The sequence below is a fragment of the Rosa rugosa genome, chromosome 2 (genome assembly GCF_958449725.1).
Source record: "Rosa rugosa chromosome 2, drRosRugo1.1, whole genome shotgun sequence".
Classification (NCBI taxonomy): Eukaryota; Viridiplantae; Streptophyta; class Magnoliopsida; order Rosales; family Rosaceae; genus Rosa; species Rosa rugosa.
In genome coordinates, this window is record NC_084821.1 from 53,470,326 (window position 1) to 53,493,669 (window position 23,344).

The 23,344-nt window shown below is 39.1% G+C and overlaps 2 protein-coding genes across 3 annotated transcripts; one reads left to right on the forward strand and one right to left on the reverse strand.

Moving 5' to 3' along the window:
• Positions 1-4,037: 4,037 nt before the first annotated feature.
• LOC133728334 ((E,E)-alpha-farnesene synthase-like) lies at positions 4,038-7,092 on the reverse strand. Of its 2 annotated transcripts, none has more exons than XM_062155751.1 (7): positions 6,816-7,092; positions 6,440-6,725; positions 5,793-6,162; positions 5,457-5,675; positions 5,173-5,314; positions 4,689-4,931; positions 4,038-4,599 (listed from the first exon to the last, which is right to left on the reverse strand). In XM_062155751.1, the coding sequence occupies exons 1-7, from the start codon at positions 6,984-6,986 to the stop codon at positions 4,309-4,311; spliced, it is 1,722 nt and encodes a 573-aa protein (XP_062011735.1). In that variant the 5' UTR covers positions 6,987-7,092; the 3' UTR covers positions 4,038-4,308. The 2 variants fall into 2 exon arrangements, with proteins under 2 accessions (XP_062011735.1, XP_062011734.1); XM_062155750.1 differs by having other exon boundaries at positions 5,793-6,183.
• A 13,741-nt stretch (positions 7,093-20,833) lies between these two features.
• LOC133730011 (zinc finger BED domain-containing protein RICESLEEPER 2-like) lies at positions 20,834-21,637 on the forward strand. Its single transcript, XM_062157654.1, has 2 exons — positions 20,834-21,405; positions 21,530-21,637. The coding sequence occupies exons 1-2, from the start codon at positions 20,853-20,855 to the stop codon at positions 21,619-21,621; spliced, it is 645 nt and encodes a 214-aa protein (XP_062013638.1). The 5' UTR covers positions 20,834-20,852; the 3' UTR covers positions 21,622-21,637.
• The last annotated feature ends 1,707 nt before the right edge of the window (positions 21,638-23,344 follow it).

A 23,344-nucleotide genomic window follows, 5' to 3' on the forward strand; every position in this document is an offset into this window, starting at 1 on the left:
TGGATCAATTTACGTGGAAGTTTGTTCAACTCGGAGTGAACAGTGATCCACGACTTGTGAGGTAGTTTTCGACCTTTTATGCTTGTTTTCTGACTTCGAGCTAGTTATAAAAATTCACAAGCATGCTTAGATGAAGAACTTTGATGTTGGGAGTTTTGTGAAATATTGAGTTTTGGCCGGCGGCGGTGCGCCACCGCCTGTGGCGGCGTTCTGGCGGCGTTCCGGCCATGTATGGGATTGTTTCTGGTATTATATGTCTTGTACTCGTCGATACGAGCTTTTTGATATATAATACGCATATTTTGAGTTCGTATGAAATTGTTATGATTTTTACGGTTTCATACCGGTTGATTTATTCGATCCGTGAGGATCCAAGCGTCCGATCGACTTGTGGTTGAGACGTATCAATCGTGGATGTATTCCGGAGACTTTGGGAGGTCTCGGATGTGGTTTCGCCTCGATGGCGCCACTTTGAGGATTTTAGTTCAAAACAGGGGTTTCGAACTTAAATCGTTTGTGAATCGTTACTAAGTTGAAACCGTATGTGATTAGGTACTTGGGAAGTATTCTTGGACGGTTGTTTTGTGGTTTGGCTGCTTTGTTCTGTATTGAAGACGCAGCGGGAGTTTCGAGGTGAGTAATCTCACAAGGTTCAATTATGAACGGAGTTAATTGGTTGATTTTGATTAGCTTTCGAAATGAACTATAGTTGGTATTAGTGGTATTCCTGAGTGAATGACTATGTATATATATATTTACGTGAAATATATATGTTTTGGTGGGTTGTGGATTGATGAAAACAATATGCATGAATTGATGCGTTTTATTGTTTTGGGTTGTGGCTTTTCGGAAAACAAATGGTGGGAAATGGTATTTCTATTGTTTTGAAAAGTGTTTGAGAAAGTGAGAGTCACAGGTTGTGATTTCTCCTTTTGATTTAATGTTTTGATCCGATGACCGGTGGTCTGAGGATGTGAGAGTCACAGGTTGTGATTTCTCCTTTTGATTTGATTTAACGTTTTGATCTAACGACCGGTGGTCTGAGGATGTGAGAGTCACAGGTTGTGATTTCTCCGTTTGATTTGATTTGACATTTGGGGTCCGGTGTCCGGTGCAACTCATTTAATGTTTTGATCTGAGGGTCAGGTTGGCCTAACGATCCGGGGTTGCAGGTTGCATCCTCAGGCAATGTATATCATAAGGTTGAACCTTGGCCGAGGTGACAGGTTACGATATATTCAGTTAAAGCTCTAGTATGTCTGTCATGGTACCTCATGGATCTAAGTAGGTTACTTACGATTACTGGGTACGTATTTTGTCCAGGTTGGACTAAAAGAATCATATGCTATTTGTTAGGTTAACGATAGGTATGATTGATGTGCGTATGTGTTTTGTCCAGGTTGGACCGATTTGATGTGTTTTGTCCAGGTTGGACTAAAAGAATCATATGCTATTTGTTAGGTTAACGATAGGTATGATTGATGTGCGTATGTGTTTTGTCCAGGTTGGACTGATTTGATGTATTTTGTCCAGGTTGGACTAAAAGAATCATATGCTATTTGTTAGGTTAACGATAGGTATGATTGATGTGTGTATGTGTTTTGTCCAGGTTGGACTGATTTGATGTGTTTTGTCCAGATTGGACCGATTTGATGTGTTTTGTCCAAGTTGGACCGATTTGATGTATTTTGTCCAGGTTGGACTAAAATAATCATATGCTATTTGTTAGGTTAACAATAGGTATGATTGATGTGCGTATGTGTTTATCCAGGTTGGACCGATTTGATGTGTTTTATCCAGGTTGGATCGATTTATCATATTTGAATTGTTAGGTTAACGATTTATATGATTTTGCCACGGTGTGACTTTTGTGATTTCCTTTTGGGAAAAGAGTATTGTTTTGAGAAGCATGGTATGTTTTCATTATTCTCGAGTCAAAAGGTTTTCCTCGTGTTTGGCGTGAGTTGTGCGGGCTTTTATCCCATGATTTTGTGTGAGTTGTTTTGAGTTACTCATACGGGTTTGCAAAAGCTTACCGGGTTTGCAAAAGCTTACCGGGTTTGTTGTGTGACAGCCCGGTGCACCATTCAAACGGTGTAGGGGTTAATCCTGCAGGTCAGGGTAATCGTGGCTGAACCTGAGGTGGCGTGCTGGTAGCATTACGGTAGGAAGTCAATTTTGTGACTTTACCGTTATAAAGACTTCCGTTGTAGTAACCTCTGAGGAGCATTTACGTTTTATTTTGTTGTTGACAATTTAATTCGTAAGCTTGTGTAATATATAACTCTGTGGAGTGAGTGTATATTAACTTTGAGGGTTCAGGGCATCAGTATGTACTTGGTTTAAAAGGGAAAAAGTTTTCAGGTATTTTGTATTGATGGTTGAACGATCACGCATGTATAATTATGGGATTATATATCGATTTTTATTTATGTTAAAAATCAGGGACGTGACTTATTTTGAGCACCACTAGAACTGCTAGAACCGATAGTTCCTCTAAATGGATGATTGGAAGTCCTAGGAGCACTCTCTGTATTCTGCTATATGACTTTACCCTTGCCAGCTGAGGAGTTCACCAACTCTGTGCCCCTTTGATAGGTATACCTCTGGAAAGAAGAAGCTCGTGAAGGCTTCTCTAATAATTTTGCTTTCAATGCTAGGCTTGAAGCTTTTGTCACAGTCCACACAGTTTCCAATCCAATTTTCTCCTGAATGGCTGGCTTCAGCCCACTGATATAGCGAGCCACCTTCTGACCTTCAGTTTCTCCTAGTTCATTACGCTCTGAATAGCGTAAGAACTCAGCAGTGTACTTAGCCACGGTCCTAGTACCTTGAACACATTCAATATACAACCTGTACAGAATTTGCTCATAATCATCCGGCAAGAATCTCTCCATCATAAGCTGTTTCATTTTTCGCCATGTTTTAACCCCTTGCTTCCTCTGCTTCTTCCGAGTATTCTGCAACTTATCCCACCAAATTGCAGCAGTACTCTTTAATTGCTAGGCAACATGCTTAACCTGCTTGTTTTCAGGCACCTCCATAATCTCAAAGAATCTGTCCACCTGAAGCTGCCAATCCAGATAATCTTTCACACCCAAGTTGCCCGAAAAGAAAGGAATTTCAGCCTTGACTTTGTAATCCTGGTCAGCTTGTCCTTGTTGTTCAGGTTGCACAATTTCTTCTTCAAAATTAGATTCTGAATTATCAACAACTTCACAACGTGGAGCCCTAACTCGTTGGCCTTCTTCCTCGCCTCTGTTCCGATTGTTGTTGTTGTTCCTCCCTCCCAACAATCCACGAATTTCTCCAATCTGATTATTCACAGAGTCGTTCACGGTGTTGAGGGCAGCGATAAACGCTACGGTAAGGGAAGCGGTAAGAGCATCAAGATCCGCTCTTGTAACATCACCCATTGCTACTAAGGTAAATAGGAGAGACAGGGAAGACCTGCTCTGATACCACCTGACACAGTTGGAAATGTAACCCTAGGTTTACAAGCAATAAACCTAAAATAAGAATTCTGAAGTCCACCAGAGATAAATGAGAAAACTCTCAATTTGATTGATAATATGATAAAAGATAGGTTCTGCAGCTGTTTAAGGGTTCTTATATATGGGAAAAGAAACCCTAGGGCGACTAACAATGAAACCCTAAAGCCCACGAGTAAAAACAAAACAAATCCAAAACAAACTAGAAAACCAAAAATTCTAAAAAATAGTAAAATGCAGTTTTGAGGCCCTAAACGACCCCGAAAGCCTGCACGTCATAGCAAAGCAACGAGTTTTGTTCCTGGTGTCGTTCCCTTTCCGGAAAGCTATAGCAATCGTGATTCAGACACCGAATGCCAAAGTTGCAGCAAACCGGGTTTTCCTCCTTTTCCACGATCGAGCTGTTCTTCAATTCTTATCGCCAGTCGCTCTACATCAGACAGTCTCTTGTCATTTACATTATTATATCTTATTATTCATGAGTTAAAAACTTTTAGACTCCCAATCAATCAATAAGAATTCTAAAAATTACTTTACTCAACAAAATCAAATCATAAATAGTAATATCGATCGATATATTTATTACACTAGAAATTGCCAACACACCGTTTGAATGGTGTGTAATAAAACAACAAAGACGGGTAGAACAGTAAACCAATATGGATGGTACTGTTTGTTCGCTAGTGCTTTAGTTTAGATAATTGTTTATGACCGCTATACTTTCGACAGACACTGACATTGCCTACAACTTTCTAGCTAATATGAGTACGACAGTAAGAAACTATTAGGATCATTACTACTAGCTAGTTTAACTCCATTAAGAAAGCGGTTCAACTAGTAAAGATTGGATATGTCCCCGAGTCCCTTGCTCTTGATCACCAAATCCATCTCCATCTTGATAAAGGTTGTGACCAACTCGAGCTATATTTGTGGTAATGTTGATGAATGAAGAAATTTCTGGAACTTGAGTGAAGCATTTTTCATTTATTTTCTTCCATGCATTGTCTATCATGTCTTTGATGTGCTTTCGAGCTATTTCTTCTGAAGCATTCACTTCTCTCATGTAGCATAGGATTGATGAAGCAGCATCGCCTCTCTCTTGCTCAGCCTGTTATTTAATCACTCAATTAGCATATAGTACTCAGAAGATCGACAAAATAGGCTCTAATATGGAGCAAGCAACAAGAATAAAATTACCGCAGAAGTTCCCAGATCATTTAAGAGTCGAAGTATCAAAGAGATATTGTACACGAGATCTTCATTCTTGTGTAGAAATTGATCCATTCTCTTCTCATGTGTTGTGGCGAAGAATGCATGAGTGAAAATCAGCGAAGCAGATGATGAAATCCAACCATTGCTAAGGTACTCTTCAAAGGACGGTGTGTAGGCCTTATTGTACCACTCTGCCTCCACCAATAACGCTTTACAAAAATCTGTCCACTAGAAAGTTCGAAATAGAAAAAATAGTTCAATTCAAACGTATCATTCTGGTCATAGTTAACCTATAACAATTTAGGGGGTTTATATGAAATATCGAGACAGGACACCTCACTAAGTTCTATGTGCATAAATTTGAAGCCTTGTCTCGAGTTTTAGTTTTGAAGGCTAAAGATGGCGGCAACTCTCAGATAGGGCTTAGTAATTGGGATGATGGGATCTATGAAAGGGACAAGGCTCGTACCACTTTGCGCAGATGAGGTAATACTTGGTTCCGACCCTTCTCCTCCTCGATTTCGTAAGCAATTTCACAAGTCGTGTTGTAAAGTACTTGGAAACAGATCTTCATACACTCCGGAAGCTGCTCAGTTTCCCTAACATCCCACCTGTTCAATTTAACACAATATATCATTGAAACAACCTTGGGTGGAATTCTAAGCTAGCAAAAGCGCTTACTAGAGTACAGAAGCACTTTCATATATATAACCCTAATAATATTCATGCATTAATTCATCATTTTGAAACTACCTTTCAACAGCTTTGGTGAAGTGATTTAGCTCTTCCAACGAGCCATAAACATCATAAACGTCATCTATGATAAGTATCAAATTGATAACTTTAGTCAGCGATTTTCTAAAAGACTTGTACTGAGGCTCGAAAGCTAATCCCACAGCACACATGAAACATTCGACCATTCTATCTCTTGCAAAGTCCAAGTTCTTTGTGAGACCCAGATTGTTCCACCACCTGATCGAAACCACAAACCACAATCAACCAAATAAGTAATGTGAGGACGCCTATCTTTGGTAAAGACAATAAGGTTCTTTCATTCCTCAAAAGCTAAGGGTCTTTTGGTTTACTTACTTGGATGCTTCCCTTAGTTCTTTTTGGAGTGTGGCTTGAACCATGTTGAAGTTAAGTTTAGCCAGTTCAAGTAAAGTGGTCATGTTGGCTTGCTTCGTATTGTCTTCCCCGTAGGCTTTGATGTGCCATTTCACATTAAACCACTGGACTCTCCTTTGTGATGAAAGCTTCAAGGCATAGGCCACATGCTTGGAAATGCAACGGTCTATATCATCACACATGGTATTGGTATCTCTGAGAGTGACCATTAAGAAAGCTTTAGCCTCATCTAAGATGTTTTCACCTTCTAAAACTAAGTTTGAGGCCTCCAAAAGTTCGAGCATTCCTTTCACATCCCCAAATGTGCTCTTCTTTAATGTACCAATTTCGTCTATGAAAACACCAAATACATTTGAAAAGTTTAGTAAACTGGATTAGTACGTTAGATTAGTTAGAAGATAAATTAGACCACATTTTTGGGTACCACCTGTATCCCATCTTATGTGGTTGTAGATGTAGCACATGCAATACCCAATCTATCAGAGGAGTTCATTAAATTACGTGATTGTGCTACATCAACTGCCACATAAAATGGGATGCATGTGGTACCAAACAAGTTATACACCTAGCAATGTTCAACTAATTAATTAGTACATATGCGTCTATACCTTGTGAAACTTTATAACCATGCTGCCTCAGAATCTTAAAGAGTAGTGCAGTAGCGTAGAGATCACCCTCTGAACTAATGAAAGGATTGCTGTTGTTTTTCAGTTCGACAGATGCTATGGTGTCTAGGGTTTCCTTGATTTCCTTCTCAAAGTAGCTGTTCAGGCCTAGTTTTTGGATGCTGTCAATCAGCTCCAACTTAGCTAGTAAACCCAATTCCTTACATTCACCAAACAAATCCTTAACATCTTCTATTAGCTTCTGAATCTGAATTCGATAACATTCTCCCTGCATGCATTTACATATATTCTAATTAATTAATAAGTTAATGTAGTTAATAGCGATCGAATAATCAACAAGAAGTTAGTCAGAACTCACATCAAATTTGCTGTTAAGAGATTCAAGGAAATCATACTTCCAAATATTCGGCTTGTAATTGGCAGATCGTCTTTGATCACGTACCGAGGAAGGGGGTTCGGATTTTGTCTGCCATTGCAGTATCTGTTGCTCATCAGCTTGATGGTTATGCAAGTGCATACCACAATCCATAGATATAGTTAAGGAAATTTTGGAAATGAAAACTAAGATGGTTTAAAATGTACCGAAGAACTATGTGATCGACAAGAGCTAGCTCTAGAATTGTTGGGGTGGCAAATGAACCTTTTTATGAGTATTTATAGGCAAATTTACGCGCACCTAATGTTATCAGACATGTTCTGGTTTTTGGTCAACGTCCATAAGCTCGCATTTCACGTGAAATCCAAGGTCTGCATGCACTGTCACCACATATTTCACGTTGCCACGCTAAAACCTTATCAAGTAATAAATGAACCAAGATATCATTACGTAAAGATGAATTATGGTCTAAGACAATGAACTCAAACCAAAGAATGAAAAATATCTGTTAATTTTTGGTCGCTGTTAAATCTAAACCTACTAATTAGGCAGAGCTAACCCATTGTCCCAGCTTTAATTAGCACTTGGGTTATGTGTGATATGACCAAGGAAGAAAGGACGCTTCGGTGAGGCTTGTCGTATTGGGAGAGACTTGATGTGGAAGGAACCTTATTATTCGATAATGACAATTCTGATTTGGTGCGGCACATAATTTTTTGACAAATACCTGTGGACTTTGGTCAGCTCTCTATTTATATCACACGTGGACTAATGCGTACGACTCTAAATTCTCAGTCGGTCCAAACTTGGAATTTTATCATCTCCCAATCCCTTGTCACATAAAAGTTTCTTAAGACAATGGTAACCTTTCTCTAGCTCATGAGTCATGAGTTCATGATCACATGTGATGTTGACAAGGTATATATGTAAATATTGTAATTTACTACCACCGAGCATAACACCCAAATTGATCTTTAAGCTCTATCTTGAGATGGTACCCAATACAACTCAGGATTGAGGAATGTCGCCAAGAGCCTCCTACGGTATTTTTGTTATTTTATTTATTCTTAGATAGTGTAGGGTGTATTTCAAGATGTGCTTAAACTTGTTAGCCTAAAATTATCGAATTGCTTAGGTAATGACTATATCTAACAATTCTTACGAGCGAGTCATTATATGTGATTTTATTAAACTTCAATGTGGTTGACTATTCTTCTAAAAGAGAAAAAAAGATGAAAATCTAATTAATATATGTAGAGAACTAAGTCTTTCTTATTCTTCAAAAAAAAAAAAAAAAAAAAGTCTTTCTTATGAAAGCATGACTTTCCATATTCACATTCATTCCCACACACTCTTTAATTTTCTGCGCAACTTAATTTGCTTTCAACAACCTACCCAAGCCACGTAATAACACATGTGTTTCATTTGTTTTGTAATTGACTAGTTCATCATCATATCGATCATACTCAATCCGATCTGTCTGGGGTGGTGGCCGAAAGTTGAACTAGTCAACAAATCAAAACAAATTTCTATGCATGTGTAGAACCAAAAAAAAACTAGAGAAAAACCCGACTAACTAACGGTACTAACGATCAAATGCATGCACGTTCCTAGAAAAGGTTTGGATCAAACCATTTTCTTCACGAGCTTCTCCTTTTTCTTTATTTTTCCTTGTGTAATGGAACTTAATTAATCTCAACATGATTTATTTGAATGTTAAACGTAATCAATCGAAGGAGAAAGTGAAATCATAATAGTGAAATGCCCTGCCATGCATGTTAAATTCGTCTACATGTACTAGATTAGCACACCTTTAATGAAATCATAATTAAAGGTTCTGGGTTAGCTCAGTGGTTAGAGCACCTACTACCTAAGATCAAAGTCCTGGATTCGAGTCACTATGAGAGTAGGAGTGAAATCCTTCAACCAAATCCAAAAAGGTAGATATCTAAGGCATGCAGTTAACCACTAAAAGACATGATTGACAACAGTAGAAGGGAAAGATCGGCTAATTCTAATTCTTTAAATATATGCTTCGTGAGTTCTGCTTTTACTATTTACGAGTAAACCTTTTTTCTTTTTCTTTTTCTGATTCATGCATTCGCATATATTTATGTAGAACATGCGACAATTCCCTGGTTTTAGGTACCCTGGTTCTTACATTGCGGTCATGGAATTCAAAGAAAAGGAAGAACAAAATCTGGAATTGTCGAGTGATTAACAAAGAATTTAATTAGACCAAAAAGAGTAAAGACAGAATTAGCTGATGAAATTGTGTTCTTGCCTGCCCTACCCTTCGTACGTGGAACAGATTGAGACATACTAGCTACTAGAGCATTAAGCTTTGCGTGGGAGCTGCCAAGTTTAACAATAAGTTTACTATAATTCTAACTTAAATTACGAGTGATGAGTATCTAATTAAAAGGTGTGAAGCATGTCAGACACAACGAAATAATAGTCATAACAAGATTATTTGGATTAAAAGGTTGATGTGGACTGAGTATTCCTTCAATTCAAATATTGGATTCAATTTTCATGAGCAATGATGTATTGTCTTAAGAAGTTAAGATGAGGTCCACTAATTATAGTTGATTAGATTTCGCCAAAGTAAAAAACGTAAAAAACAAGCGAAGAGAATAGGCCCACTAATTAAGTAATTATACATATTTTTTAGGGGTATGGAGTAGTTCAATATGACAATTTTAGGCCAGGGTCAAGATGTGACATTTATTAAGATTATAGCTCTAAAAGCAAGAGTCGATGCTAAGCCATAGACGGCCTAAATCAGAATTTAAACCCCAGTAAACTAACACCCATTCAAAATATGGAATGCACAATTTATTTGTAATCTTACACTAGAAAGCAAGAAACCAAAAGCAAAGAAACCTCAACATGAACGAGCTCACCCTAGACCCTAACTATATAGGGTAAAAACTTCAAATGGTACCTGAATTATTGCGAAAAATATTTTTTGATACCTATGAATTTTTTTTTATCCCAGATAGTACTAGAAGTATTGCACCGTTACCAAATATAGTACCTCCATTCAGGGGAGGAACTAGGATTCGTAACTTCGGGGGGTCCAAACATAAACATAATATATGAAGATGAAAGGGGTATTGATATACTTTTATTTTCATTTTGAAAAACTGTTAATTAGAGATTTTTTTTTGGGGTCTTTCACATTGATAAAGAGTTTTATTTTTGTTTTTTGTTTTGAGAATTAATAAAGAGTATATTAAGTGGCTTTTAAACGTATCACATATTTTGTTGGATTAAGCAACATCTTATTGATTTGTTAAGTTTAATCTTTCCTTCTTTTCATTTTTATATGTGACAATGTATTATTATGTGATTGGGCCAAGGGTTGAGGGGTCCAGTTTATTAATCATCTTCATATTCAGTTTGATTAGCGCCCTTTGGCTCTCTAAAATTGAATCTACACAAATGCTAAGGGAGGTCCGGACCCCTGCAGACAATAACGTAGTTCCGCCCCCGCCTTCATTAATTTTTCTGTTAAAGTTGCCTACGTGGTATGTATTTTTTAAATAAAAACTTCAAATGGTACCCAAACTATTGCAAAATGTATTTTTTAGTACCTATAAATTTATTTTTTTTACCCCAAATGATACCTCAAGTATTGCCCAAAATCTTTTTTGTTGATAAAATTTTCAGCTAAAAATAAATAGTTAATTTGATGAAATACTTATTCCGATGAATGAATATCATATTATGATGAAAAAGAAATAGTAAAGGTGCAATACTTGTGGTACCATATAGGGTTAAAAAAAATTTACAGCTACCAAAAAATACATTATGCAATAGTTTGGGTACCATTTAGAGTTTTTTTTCAAAAAAGTACATGCCACGTAGGCGATTTTAACGGAAAAGTTAACAGATGTAGTGATGAAAAAGTACCGCTACTTTAGGTAACGGCACAATACTTTAGGTACCATTTGGAGTAAAAAAAAATCGTAGTTACGAAAAAGTACCTTTCGCAATAGTTCAGGTACCATTTAGAGTTTTTACTCAACTATATAACTAGTGAAGTATTGATATTGTCATAAAAAAAGAAAAAGATGTATAGTTAATTAGGTGAGCTCACAACTCAAGTAAAAAGTTCGTTTAGATGTGAGAAAATGTGAGGAGAACATAATCAACGTATCAAAGATTGTACATGTCACGCCACAAAATTTGGAGGTGAAAACTGTACTTTTATTAAGTCAAAATGATATAAAGAACAGCTTTAAAATACACTTTAGTTACTTTGAAAAAAAAAATTTAAAAAAAAAAAGGTAACGGAAGCTCCATTCTAAAATTTAGAACAATCTTAAACAAGAAACTTGAACTTTATTCTAGGGGACGCCGACACAACCACTAGCTGCTACCAAGTCTTCTAAGCATTCAATTCATCTTCAGTACCTGGAACCACAACAAATTACTAATGAGATATAAACTCAGTAAGTAACCATAACACACCACGTATAACAAATAGGAAGGCATTTCATAATTATATACAATATAATAAAATGCATAGTACATGGAGTGCACTCAAAACAAATCAAACTGAACTTTCTAGATCCCTTTAAACATAACTTACTAATGAGACCCAAGCATATCAGAGGTGGGAGACAAACGTCACCCGTCGGTGACGAACCCACTATGTGAGCCATATAACAGACAATGCAGAACCTGAAAAGACAGAACAATGCATAACTTGCACTTACAGAACAGATTTCTCCCCAGACAGCCTACTGGTATTGATATGCCAAAAGAGTACCTAGCAAAAATCTCTTTCAAAAATTTATCAAATTTTGCATGATGCACACGTACTAGTATAAGCCAAAGCAATCACAACAGAAACAAAAATGGTGCACTCAAAATCATAAGTGTATAATAAATATAGTAATATATCATCCATAATATATTTATCATGGTTCCAAAGCAAACAAAAGTTACTTACCTCAACTAACCAGGCTATACAAGCAACTGGTACAACGTCTTAAGTTGCGATTTCTTAGCCTAAAGCGAACAAAAACTCAAAATGAGACACGAACTAGAACCTTATATGTGATGCCCCGGAAATTCATATTTATTTTCTGAGGATTTTTCGGAATCTAATTTGTGGTTATTGGACGATTTCGTAGCTCGTGGACGGAGTGGAAGTGTTTCAGACGAATTATTAGTCGAAGAATATGGTTTTAGGGGGGTTGCAAAGGTTGACTTTTTATACGTTGGGTTTCTCCAAAAACTTCCTTCACGAAAGTCGTAGAGCACATCGATACGAGTTCGTGGATATGTGGAACGCGTCAATTGGAGTTCGTATGAGAAAGTTATGGTCTGCGGAAGTTTTGGGAAAATTCTATAAATAGGAGTTTCCATTTTCAGAACTTACTATTTTCATTTTCTCACTTTCCATTTCCGGAAATCAGAAAACTCTACGTTCTCTCTCCTCACCAGCGACTAACCCGACCAGAACCCGGTGTTCCGACTCGGCCGGCAGTCCTTTTTCCGGCAACCTCTACCGGTGAAACTTTCCAGATCAATTCGTCTCCACCATGCGCTCCTCCCTGTGGCATCCTCTAGCCTCGATTCTCAGCAACGACGGTGCAGCAAGGCGGCGAAATTTGGTGTATTCAGACCCGGTCGAAAAACGCAGTTCCAGCGACGTCGTGGCTTCATACTTCTTGTTATGAGTTCGTAGGAGCCTCCCTGACCGATCTGTGGTGGTTGTTTGGATCGATTTACGTGGAAGTTGGTTCAACTCGGATTGAACAGTGATTCATGGTTTGTGAGGTAGTTTTCGACCCTTTTTGCTTAGATTCTGACTTGAGGCTAGTTATGAAAGTTGATAAGCATGTTGAGATGAAGATCTTTGATGTTGGGAGTTTTGTGAAATAGTGAGTTTTGGCCGGCTGCGGTGCGCCACCGCCTGTGGTGGCGTTCTGGCGGCGTTCCGGCCGTTTAAGGGACTGTTTCTGATATTATATATCTTCTACTTGTCGATACGAGCGTTTCGATATATAATACGCAATTTTTGGAGTTTGTATGAATTTGTTATGATTTTTACGGTTTCGGACCGTTTGATTTATTGGATCCGTGAGGATCCGACTATCCGATCGACTTGTGGTTCTGTCACATCGATCGTAAAAGCATATTCCGGAGACATTGGGTGGTCTCGAATGATGTTTCACCTCGACTGGCGTTACTCTCAGGGTTGTTGTTCGATTTGGGGATTCGAACTTTAATCACTTGGTGATTTGTAGACTGATTTGAGATCATTGGTGATTAGGTGCTTCTAAAGGGGAATTGGAAGAGTTGTTGGTGTGAGTGTTAGTTCGGTTCTGTATAGAAGACGCAGCGGGATTCTGAGGTGAGTAATCTCACAATGTTCATTTATGAACGAAGTTACCTTTATTGTTTTGAGAGTTATTTAGTTAACTGCAAACTATAGTTGGTATTAGTGGCATTCCTGAGTGAATGACCACGTATATATATATATATATATATATATATATATATATATATTTACGTGAAATATATATGTGTGGGTGAGTTCATTCTCGTTTTGTGATGTGACTTTTCGGAAAACAATTATGGTGGGAAATAGTATTTCTATTATTTTGAAAAGCGTTTGAGGATTTGGGGAGTCACAGGTTGTGATTTCTTCGTTGATTTGATTTAACATTTTGGGTCCAGTGCGACTCGTTTAATGTTTTGATCTGAGGGTCAGGTTGGCCTAAGGATCCGGGGTTGCAGGTTGCATCCTCAGGCAGTGTTATATCGTAAGGTTGAACCTTGGCCGGGTGACAGGTTATGATTCAGTTAAAGCTCTAGTCTGTCAGCCATCGTACCTCATGGATCTAAGTAGGTTACTTACGACTCCTGGGTACATATTTTGTCCAGGTTGGACCAAAGAATCATATTCTATTTGTTAGGTTAACGATAGATATGATTGATGTGTGTTGATATTTTGTCCAGGTTGGACCGATGATTCATATTCGATTTGTTAGGTTAACAATTGATATGATTTGATGTGTGTGTTGACGTTTTGTCCAGGTTGGACTGAAGTTTCATGTTCTATTTGTTAGATTAACAAATGATATGTTTTGTTGTGAGTTGATTTTTATTATCCAGGTTGGATCGATTTATCATATTTGAATTGTTAGGTTAACGATTTATATGATTTTGTCACGGTGTGACTTTCGTTGTTTTCTTTTGGGAAAAGAGTATTGTTTTGGGAAGCATGGTATGTTTTCCTTATTCTCGAGTTGAAAGGTTTTCCTCGTTTTTTGTGTGCGTTGTGTGGTGTTTTGTTTTGAGTTACTCATACGAGCTTGCAAAAATTTAACGGGTTTGTTGTGTGACAACCCGGTACACCATTCAAACGGTGTAGGGGTTAATCACGCAGGTCAGGGAAATTGTGGCTGAATCTGAGGTAGCGTGCTAGCAACTTTACGGTAGAAAGTCAATTTTGTGACTTTACCGTTATTATGACTTCCGCTTGTAGTGAGCTCTGAGGAGCATTTACTTATTATGTTGTTGCGGCAATTTAATTTGTAAACTCGTGTAATATATAACTCTGTGGCGAGTATATATTAATATTGTGGGTTCAGGGCATCAGTATATGCTTGGTTTGAAGGGAAAAAGTTTTACAGGTATTTTGTATTGATGGCTGAACGATTACGCATGTATTATGAGATTATATATATCGATTTTTATTTGTGTTAAAAATCAGGGACGTGACATTATAACCTGCGGTAAAAGCAATATGGCAGGACCTACGTCCAAAGGGAAAATCTCACTTGCTACAATCATTAATCAAAACCCTTGAAAATTTACAGGATTAAACTAGACATGCTCAAGTATCTACAATAAAAATATCAAGTCAAAAGAAAACTAAAAACTTGTCCAAATAATATTCCAAAACCGACCTCTGTTGCTGCCAGGAAACCAGACCTTCACCAACAATGACTCTTCCAAAAATTCCACAAGATTCAATATGAACTGAAATTTGTTGAAATTTGGCAAATCTATTTAAGACTCAATATTTAGCATATAGTAAAAATTCGGGAGCAGAATTAGTTTTTCCCAAACCTCAAATCTGTCTTCAAAACAGAACCCAAAATAATCCTCTCCACCTAAACAGCTAGGTTTAGATGGTTAACGAATTTTATAAAAATAACTTCAAATGATAAATTCATTAAACTTTTATCGCAGAAAGTAGACACAAAGAAAATGTTCCAGAAAAATTTGACGACTAAAACAAAGCATTTGGCTCTTCAAATAATGACTGCAACACATTCTAAATTTCTGTCGGCAGAAAATCTATTTCCTATGTGTCAACTTTGAAAAATCACCATAAATTCAATTCTTAATATTTTTCTATGAAATTGATGTCAAAATAACCCTTGATGAGACTAATTTCGAATATTGAAAGAACCGTAATAGTTTAAGGAAAAATACCTGGTTGAAATTGTAACAAAAACACTTGATCTTAGACTTGATACTTCGTCTCAAGCCTCTACGGTTAATTCTCTAGTCAGCGCAGCCTAACCTATTTTCTCCTTTCTCTATCCTTGCATAGAGACGTTGTTCTCTCTTCTTTTCCTACTTTAAACACATCCAAAAGAATTTTCTTCTCTCTCAAAATTCATAAGTTCAGTTTATTTCAGACTTCTAAGTAAACACAACCTCTTTGTAACAACTAGTTTAAAATTCCTATTTTTCTTTTACTAAAATAACTAATTAACCTTAAAACTGACCGTACAAAAATAAACTAAAGTCTCATAAAAATAAAATAAATATATTTCACACTACCAAAACAAATAAGGTCTGCAACAGCAAATGTCTCGACCTAGCAGAGCTCTGCTAGGGTTGGGAAAGCGCCGCCTTCGGGTTTGGCCTCTCTGTACCTCTCTCCGTCATGTATGGAGTACAACTACGGCGTCTCTTTTGGGATCGCCCAAATCAAGGCAGGGCTTTGCCGTGTCTTCTCTTTTGCAGGTTTCTCCTGCGTCATCGTGGCTAATAGGACTGGGGATCTGGTCTTTTCTGGAGCGATTAGTTTTTGCGGTGCAGGACTGTGCAGTCTCGGGGGTGCCGTCCAGTTATGGTGGCTCGTCTAGGCCACGGCGTGCGCGGCTCAAAGGATCTAAGGTGCAGGCAGATCTGGTTAGAGCATGGCAGATGCGATTGAAGGGTTGGGTTTTGCACGGGTCGGGTCAGATCCTGTTCAAGTCCCTTCATGGTTGTCTTCCGGCTGACCGGCGGCTACTGGTATGGGGGCAAAGGCATCATGCGGTTCCATCTCTGTTTTGCTCGTTTATTTTCCAGGTTGACGACGTTGGGCTCCGTCTTTTGGTCCCTCGTCATCGGCAGGTTGAAGGCACGGTGGTTGGCGTTCTCTCTCTGCCTAGGTCGTCTGGTTGTATTGGTGTCAGGAGTTTTCTAGTTCCTTGGAGCAGGTTGACCGGAGGTATGGTGGCAGGTGGGGACGGCGGTGGCGGCAAGACCAGAGCCACTATTGTGTTGGCTACAAGGGCAAACCCTAATTGGGTTTGGGCTTGGCTCTACTTTCCTGATTTGGGCTTGGGCTCTAATGGGTTGACTAAGGCTGCAGAGTGTGGGCTTCTGCTGTTCTGGATTCGAATTTGGGATCCCGGTGGATTTCTTATAAAGATTTGGGATCTAGGACGACATCTCCAATTGTTATTTAATTTTGTTAGGTCGCAAAGATCATAATCTCTAAGGGTTTTTTTATCTTGTTTCGGAGATTACTGATTTTTGTTTGGATTAAAAGTGCGTGAACTGTCTAAAAGGTGGGTGTACTGGGGGTATAGTGGGTTCTTGTTCTTGTTTAGAATAGGAGTCTCAGGATACTCTGAGAAACGATTCTTTCTGTCGACCCCTTAGGGGTGTTTCGTTTTTGTACTGCTTGCTTGTAGATACCTCTACTAGTGAGACTAGTTTGCTATCTCACCAAGCATAAGTAACACCCTCTTTGGGACACCCACAAGCCATGGTGAGGCCCAGCCGCTACTTGCATCTTGTAGCCCTATGTTCAAGCTATGCTACGGTATCCGGAAGTCGCAAATCCGTCGCCGGGAAGCCACCTTTCCGGCCTTGCCAAGTTGCCTTCACAAACATGTTTTTTAGACTAGAATAGTGATTTCTACATCCCACATCTAAGAAAATGTAAATGAGGGAGCCTCCTTCCCCTATAAAAGGAGACTCCTTCCCACTTACTCCACATCCCATTACATCTTTTGTAATCCCCTTGGGCCGCAAGGTTCAACACACTAGTGTAACATTCAAGTGGACGTAGTTTCCCGCTAAGCCGGGAGATGAACCACTATACATCTCGTGTCACTCTCTCTCTCTCTCTCTCTCTAAAGCTAACTAGAGATCCCTCGGATCACTAACGTTACCATTGGCGCCGTCTGTGGGAAGCCAACACAAAGGCTTCGTCACCTACCACGAACTTTGACCCGAAAATGTCAAGTCAACGCTCGTTCAACGCCCATCTGAGCCGGTCAACGCCGAACAAAGCTGATCAATGGTTGGTCAACGCTGATTACAGCCGGTCAACGCTGACCATGGTTGGTCAACGCCAACTTCAAAAAAAAAAAAAATTGCAGGTGCCAAATTGCTCTGGACACCCAGAGATCTACTATGGACACCATTCCATCTTCAATCATCATCTCCGCTCCGCTGAAGCTTCTGCGCTTGCTCCTCCGCTGAGCAAAACCTCCTCTGCTGGCCCAAACCTCCGCCAAGCACACCATGAGGCACCGCCAGATTCTAGCCTTGCTTCTTGTGGCACCGCCAACAAGAACCACCTCCGCTAACCTCAGTGCACCGCCAAGCCTGCAGCAACCTTCGTTGCATCCTAGTTACAGCGTCGACGCACCGCGTCATCGTCCAAGTGCAGCAACTCGTCACCTTGAGCATATCAAGTCAAGCGAACCGCCAACATCATCATCTGAGGCACCACCGCCCAGTGCGCTCCGTCGAGCACCATGCTCCGCTCCGCCGGACAACCCGCTAGCCAGCTCCGCCGAGCTTCACCGCTAGCCAAAGCTTCACCAAAGCTCCGCTCCGCCGAGATTCACCGCTGGAGAATGCTCCGCCAACCTGCAACTAGGGGTGGGCTCGCGAAATCGAAAACCGAAAAAAACCGCACCGATACCCGAACCGCAGCCGAAAAAAACCGCACCGAATCTGTTCGGTTCGGTTTTCGGTTTTGGCCCGGCAGAAACCGAACCGAACCGCAAACCGCACCGTAAAACCGAACCTCAAAACGGCGTCGTTTTTTAATAAGGTTTTTAACTTACCCTAATGACCTAATCCACTCGGTCGCCTAACCCTCGCACTCTCACTGTCTCGCAGATCGCACTCTCTCAGTCGCTCCTCTAACTCTCTAAGCCTCTAACTCTCTCAGATCGCACTCGCTCCTCTAAGCCTCTAACTCTCTCAGATCGGCGACCTCTCTCTCTCTGACCGACCTCTCTCTCGATCACGTTCCGGAAATCGAAGCTCTCCCGACCTCTCTCTCAGACCGACCTCTCTCAAGATCACGTTCCGGTTTTGTTAATGAGTTGCTAAAAGTTCTCTCTGAATTGTCAAGTTTTGTTAATGAGTTGCTAAAAGTTCTCTCTGAATTGCTAAAAGATCTTTTCTCTGATTTTCCCAGACGTTATTCAATGTTCATATTTCATAGTTTCATACTCTTATTCATGTTCTATAGCGATGTTCTGCAATTTTAGGTAGTACTTGATTTATTATGTATAATGTGGTATTAGTATAATATTGTGTAATGATGTTCTGATGTGATTTTGCAATTTTTATACTAGACTATATATTACTGTTTTTATATGCAGTAAACTAATTGCAGTTTGCAACTCCTTGAATTTGAATAGGAGTGATCAGTAGCAAACATTATGAAGAGCCAATCTAAATCTGCTGCTACTAGTTCCGGTGCTAATCCGAAATCAACTTCTTCATCTCAGGTACCAATTTTGTTTCTTTTAATTGCTATGGGATTTGTATTTTCTGGAAATTGGATTTGAGATAATCATATTACACATGTTTATGCTGTTTGGTATATATATCAAGACTGTTTGCACTCTGCAGTTTGTTTTTCTGTTTTGTGCTGGCATTATTGCAGTTTCTGCCTTTTGTTTTTTGCTTTTTGTTTCCTGCTGTCAATAGTGCAGTTTATGTTTTGTGGTATTAGTATTATTAGTTTATTACAGTTTCTTATATATCAAAACTGCTTATGTTTGAGTTTTGCGCACTAAAACTGCAGTTTCTGTTCTTTGTCTCTTATTGCAGTTTTTGTATTTTGTTTATGTTTGCAGTTTCTGTTTTTTGTGTCTTATTGCAGTTTTTGTATGTTGTTTATGTTTGCAGTTTCTGTTTTTTGTGTCTTATTGCAGTTTCTATTCTGTTTTGCAGATCAACACTAGTGTTGGTGAATCTACAACACCAATAACTCCCCATGAAGGAACTTCTACTGCAACTCCGGAAGTTCAAGGAACTCAAGCAACCCAGCTTGAAGATGATGGAAGTGTGGAAAGCATCCTTGAGGCGTTGAAACGGAAAGAAAGGTCAGATATTTGGAATCATTTTAAGAGGGATATGGTGGATGGTAGAATTAAGGGTCAATGTAATTATTGTGGAAAAATTTACTATGCCGATCCTAGGAAGAATGGTACAACCTCCCTTAATAATCATTTGGACAAGTGTCTAAAGTATCCCCCTAATATTGAGATGATGAAAGCTAAAAGGCAAAAGATTTTCTCTTTTAAAAAACCAACTACTGAGTTGTGTACTGTAGAATGCACTCAAGAAGAGTTATCTATGTTATGTGTGGAGTACATTATATTAGATGAGCTACCATTTTCTCATGTTGAGGGAGAGGGGTTTAGGCGTTTTATGGGTAGAGCTCTTCCTTATTGGAGAATTCCTTCCCGTAAGACAATAGCAAAGGATGTCCTTAAGCTTTATTTGGGGGAAAAGGAAAAATTGATGGATCAATTGAGTAGATATAGGTTGTCTCTTATAACCGATACTTGGACTTCTATTCAAAACATTAATTATATGGTCCTCACTGCACATTTTATTGATGATAATTGGGTGTTGCATAAGAGAATTTTAAATTTTTGTGTGATTCCTAGTCATAAGGGAGAGGCTATAGCTAAGCTATTGGAGGATTGTTTGTTGGAATGGGGTATAGAGAAGATTCTCACGGTCAATGTTGATAATGCTTCGTCAAATGATGTTGCATTGAAGGAGTTGAGTAGGAGGATAGGTGATTGGGGTGTCCCTAATGCAGTTTTGCATAAAGGGAAGAATTTGCAAATGAGGTGTGTAGCCCATATTCTGAACTTGATTGTCAATGATGGGTTGAGTGTGATGAAGATATTCATTGGTGCCATTCGGAATGCGGTGAGGTATGTTAGATCCTCCCCACAAAGGCTTGATTTTTTTAAGGAATGTGTTGAAAGTGTAAAACTAGAGTGCAAAGGACTTGTGATTTTAGATGTCCCTACTAGGTGGAATTCCACATTCTTGATGTTGGACCGAGCTTTGAAATTCCAAAAAGCTTTTGATAGAATGGTGGAAGAAGATGCGTGTAATTTTTGTGCATGGCTTGAAGGAGCCAAGGGTGAAAAGCCAAAAGAATGGCCACCGGCAAGTGTTGATTGGCAATATGGGGAGCAATTTATGGATTTCTTGAGACCATTTTATGAAATCACTTTGAAGGTATGTTGTTCTAATTCTCCTACCGTTCATAGTACTTTTGGTGATATACTCTCTATTTATGGTCTCTTGCAAGAACAAAAGAACCCATGTTTGTCTGAGATTGCATCACCTATGCAAGACAAGTTTCTCAAATATTGGGGTAGCTTTGATAAGTTGAATCACTATCTATTCATTGCTATTGTTCTTGATCCTCGTCATAAACTTGAGAAAGTTGTTGACTATTTTGAGATTCTTGATGATGGGGGGGATATGAATGAAAATGTGGAAGCTAACACAAAGATTGTGAAGGATCTCTTGTATGACCTTTACAAAGTGTATGAGGAAGAGGGAAGGGAAAGTGGTGTTAGTGAGGTTGTGGGTTCTCAAGTATCAAGTGAGGGGACATCTAGTTCAAGTAAGGGTCTAACGGAGTTAGAAAAGAGATTGAAAGAGAAGGAGCAAAGGAGAAGAGCTATGAAAGCCGGGATCGTAAACAACGATGTGGATAGATATCTTGGAGATTCTATTGAAGGAGATGGTGAAGGCTTTGATTTGTTGAATTGGTGGAGGGTAAATGGAGTTTGTAAATATCCTATATTGGCCCGCATTGCAAGGGATGTTCTAGCCATTCCGGTGTCAACCATAGCTTCAGAATCTTCCTTTAGCACGAGTGGGAGGATTATTGATCCATACCGTAGCTCCCTAAGTCCTAGAATGGTGGAGGCTTTGATATGTACACAAAATTGGCTTAGGAGTGAAAATGTGTATCTACATCATATGCCTACTGTTGAGGAGATGGAGTTGTGTGAAGAAGCGGAAAGAGGTAATTGTTTCTATTTTCTTAGTTATAGTTTTTTGGATTAATGAAATTGTAATATTTATGTTATATATGATTGTATGTATTTATTTTCTAATGTTATTTTTATTATTCTCTTACACTAATGTAGAGATGCTTAAGATGCCATGTGGAGCTGCAGTGGGGAGTAGTCGGAGCGGAATGTTACCTCCGAAGTCGAAGAAGGCGTCTTTACGAGCTTGAGATTATACTATTGCCCTCATTTATATGTTGATGTTGGTTCATTCTTTTTTTTTATGTTTAATCTTTTAGTTCACTTATAAATTTTTAAGTAAGGTTAGTGTTGATGTAATGGACTTTTATAAACTTTGGACTCTATATTTTTTTGACAATTTCATATATTGATGCTAGAATTTGATGGACTATATGAATTGAATTATATGGACTATGGAGTATCGAATTAGAGATTATTGTCTAGTGAAGTACAAAACATGCATTAGTAAACTTGTAAACTTCTTGTTATAGATTATAATTACAGGTTTGTAGAAACAAAAACTTCTCGAGTTACAATACCAAAAGAGTATATTTGGTAAAAATCTGTTTTTCAAAAAAAAAAAAAACCGAAACTGGGCCAAACCGACCCGAACCGTTCGGTTCGGTTCGATTTTCGGTGCCAACTTCTCAAAACGCAAAAACCGCACCGAACCGCACCGATTCTCATTTCGGTTCGGTTTTCGGTTTAGGCTTGGAACCGAACCGATCGGAACCGAACCCACCCCTACCTGCAACAGGGACAATGCTCTGCTCTCGGTCAAATGCTCCGCTCCGCTAGCCAAACCTTCCTCCGCTGGTCACCTCAGCTAGCTAATGCTGCCTCCGCTAGCCAAAGCTCCACCGCTGGCTAAAGACCTCCACCAGGCCTCACCCGCCAAAAGCCACCGCCAGGCCTTGTAATCCTCCGCTACAATCCTTGAGGACACACCCTCTTCCCTTGCAGTCACAAGCAACGCGGGCCCAAGCCGACGCTATCACCCCAACGCCAGCAGAGATCACCGGAGCGCTAAACGCCAGCAGCAATCACTGCAGCGCCAAGCGATGTCCGCCAAGAAACAGCCTTCAATTTTGGGTGTCGGGCCTCAGGCTTCGAGTCTTTATGGCAAAGCTAAGTTTCCCTCAATATATACTTCTCTCCTTACTGATGCAAGCACCACGTGCTTCGGCTTTTTGCACCTGCCTGCATGAACACTGCACACATATATATATATAACTTTATGTATGGGCTGCTTGTGCCATCACCTATGGACACGTACACATCCTGTTAAGCTAGTTGTCAAATGAACAAATTATATGTTTAACTCATTTGCCATTTATCTCCTAGAGAAATGTGAACTGTGCATGCATGCTTCCACTTGACATCTAGTGCGTCATAAGTCTCAAGTCCCATGACTGGTCTTATCCTACAATTGCATGTGATACCATGACCTATATGTATATATAGCTATATATATATATGTATTCTTATGATCCAAATCGGTTAACAGAGCAGGCCCACATAGGAATTAACTGTGGAAGTCAATTATGTGAACTACTGTGCATATATAACATGCTCGCCCTTAATCTTCTTGGTATTATAATTGCACATGGAGATGTCCAAAATAGCAACAAATTTCTGCTAAACCCACTGTGGCCATTCTAGACCAATGCTTATTTATGCAAAATGGTTAATTATACATAACTATGTATGTATAGGCTCCACCATCTGATGTACGTATAATACCTTGTTACATATGCCTATTTACACATTCCATTGCCCATCGAAATTCAGATTAGTGACAGGCAACCACACGCCACTTGTCATCAGTTAGTATACAACTACATTTGCTTATACATTTTGTTTAAAATTTTATCAAAGTACATATGCAAATTATTTATGTTGATTTTACAAATCCACATATTAATCACCTAT

Excerpts from the sequence above, each read along its gene's own strand:
- LOC133730011 (XM_062157654.1), top strand. The coding sequence starts at position 20,853 with ATGAATGAAAATGTGGAAGCTAACACAAAGATTGTGAAGGATCTCTTG. Across the intron at positions 21,406-21,529 it reads GTGTGAAGAAGCGGAAAGAG|AGATGCTTAAGATGCCATGT; the intron begins GTAATTGTTTCT and ends ACACTAATGTAG.
- LOC133728334 (XM_062155750.1), bottom strand. The coding sequence starts at position 6,986 with ATGGATTGTGGTATGCACTTGCATAACCATCAAGCTGATGAGCAACAG. Across the intron at positions 6,184-6,439 it reads TGGTTATAAAGTTTCACAAG|ATGTATTTGGTGTTTTCATA; the intron begins GTATAGACGCAT and ends TAAACTTTTCAA. Across the intron at positions 5,315-5,456 it reads TTCACCAAAGCTGTTGAAAG|GTGGGATGTTAGGGAAACTG; the intron begins GTAGTTTCAAAA and ends TAAATTGAACAG.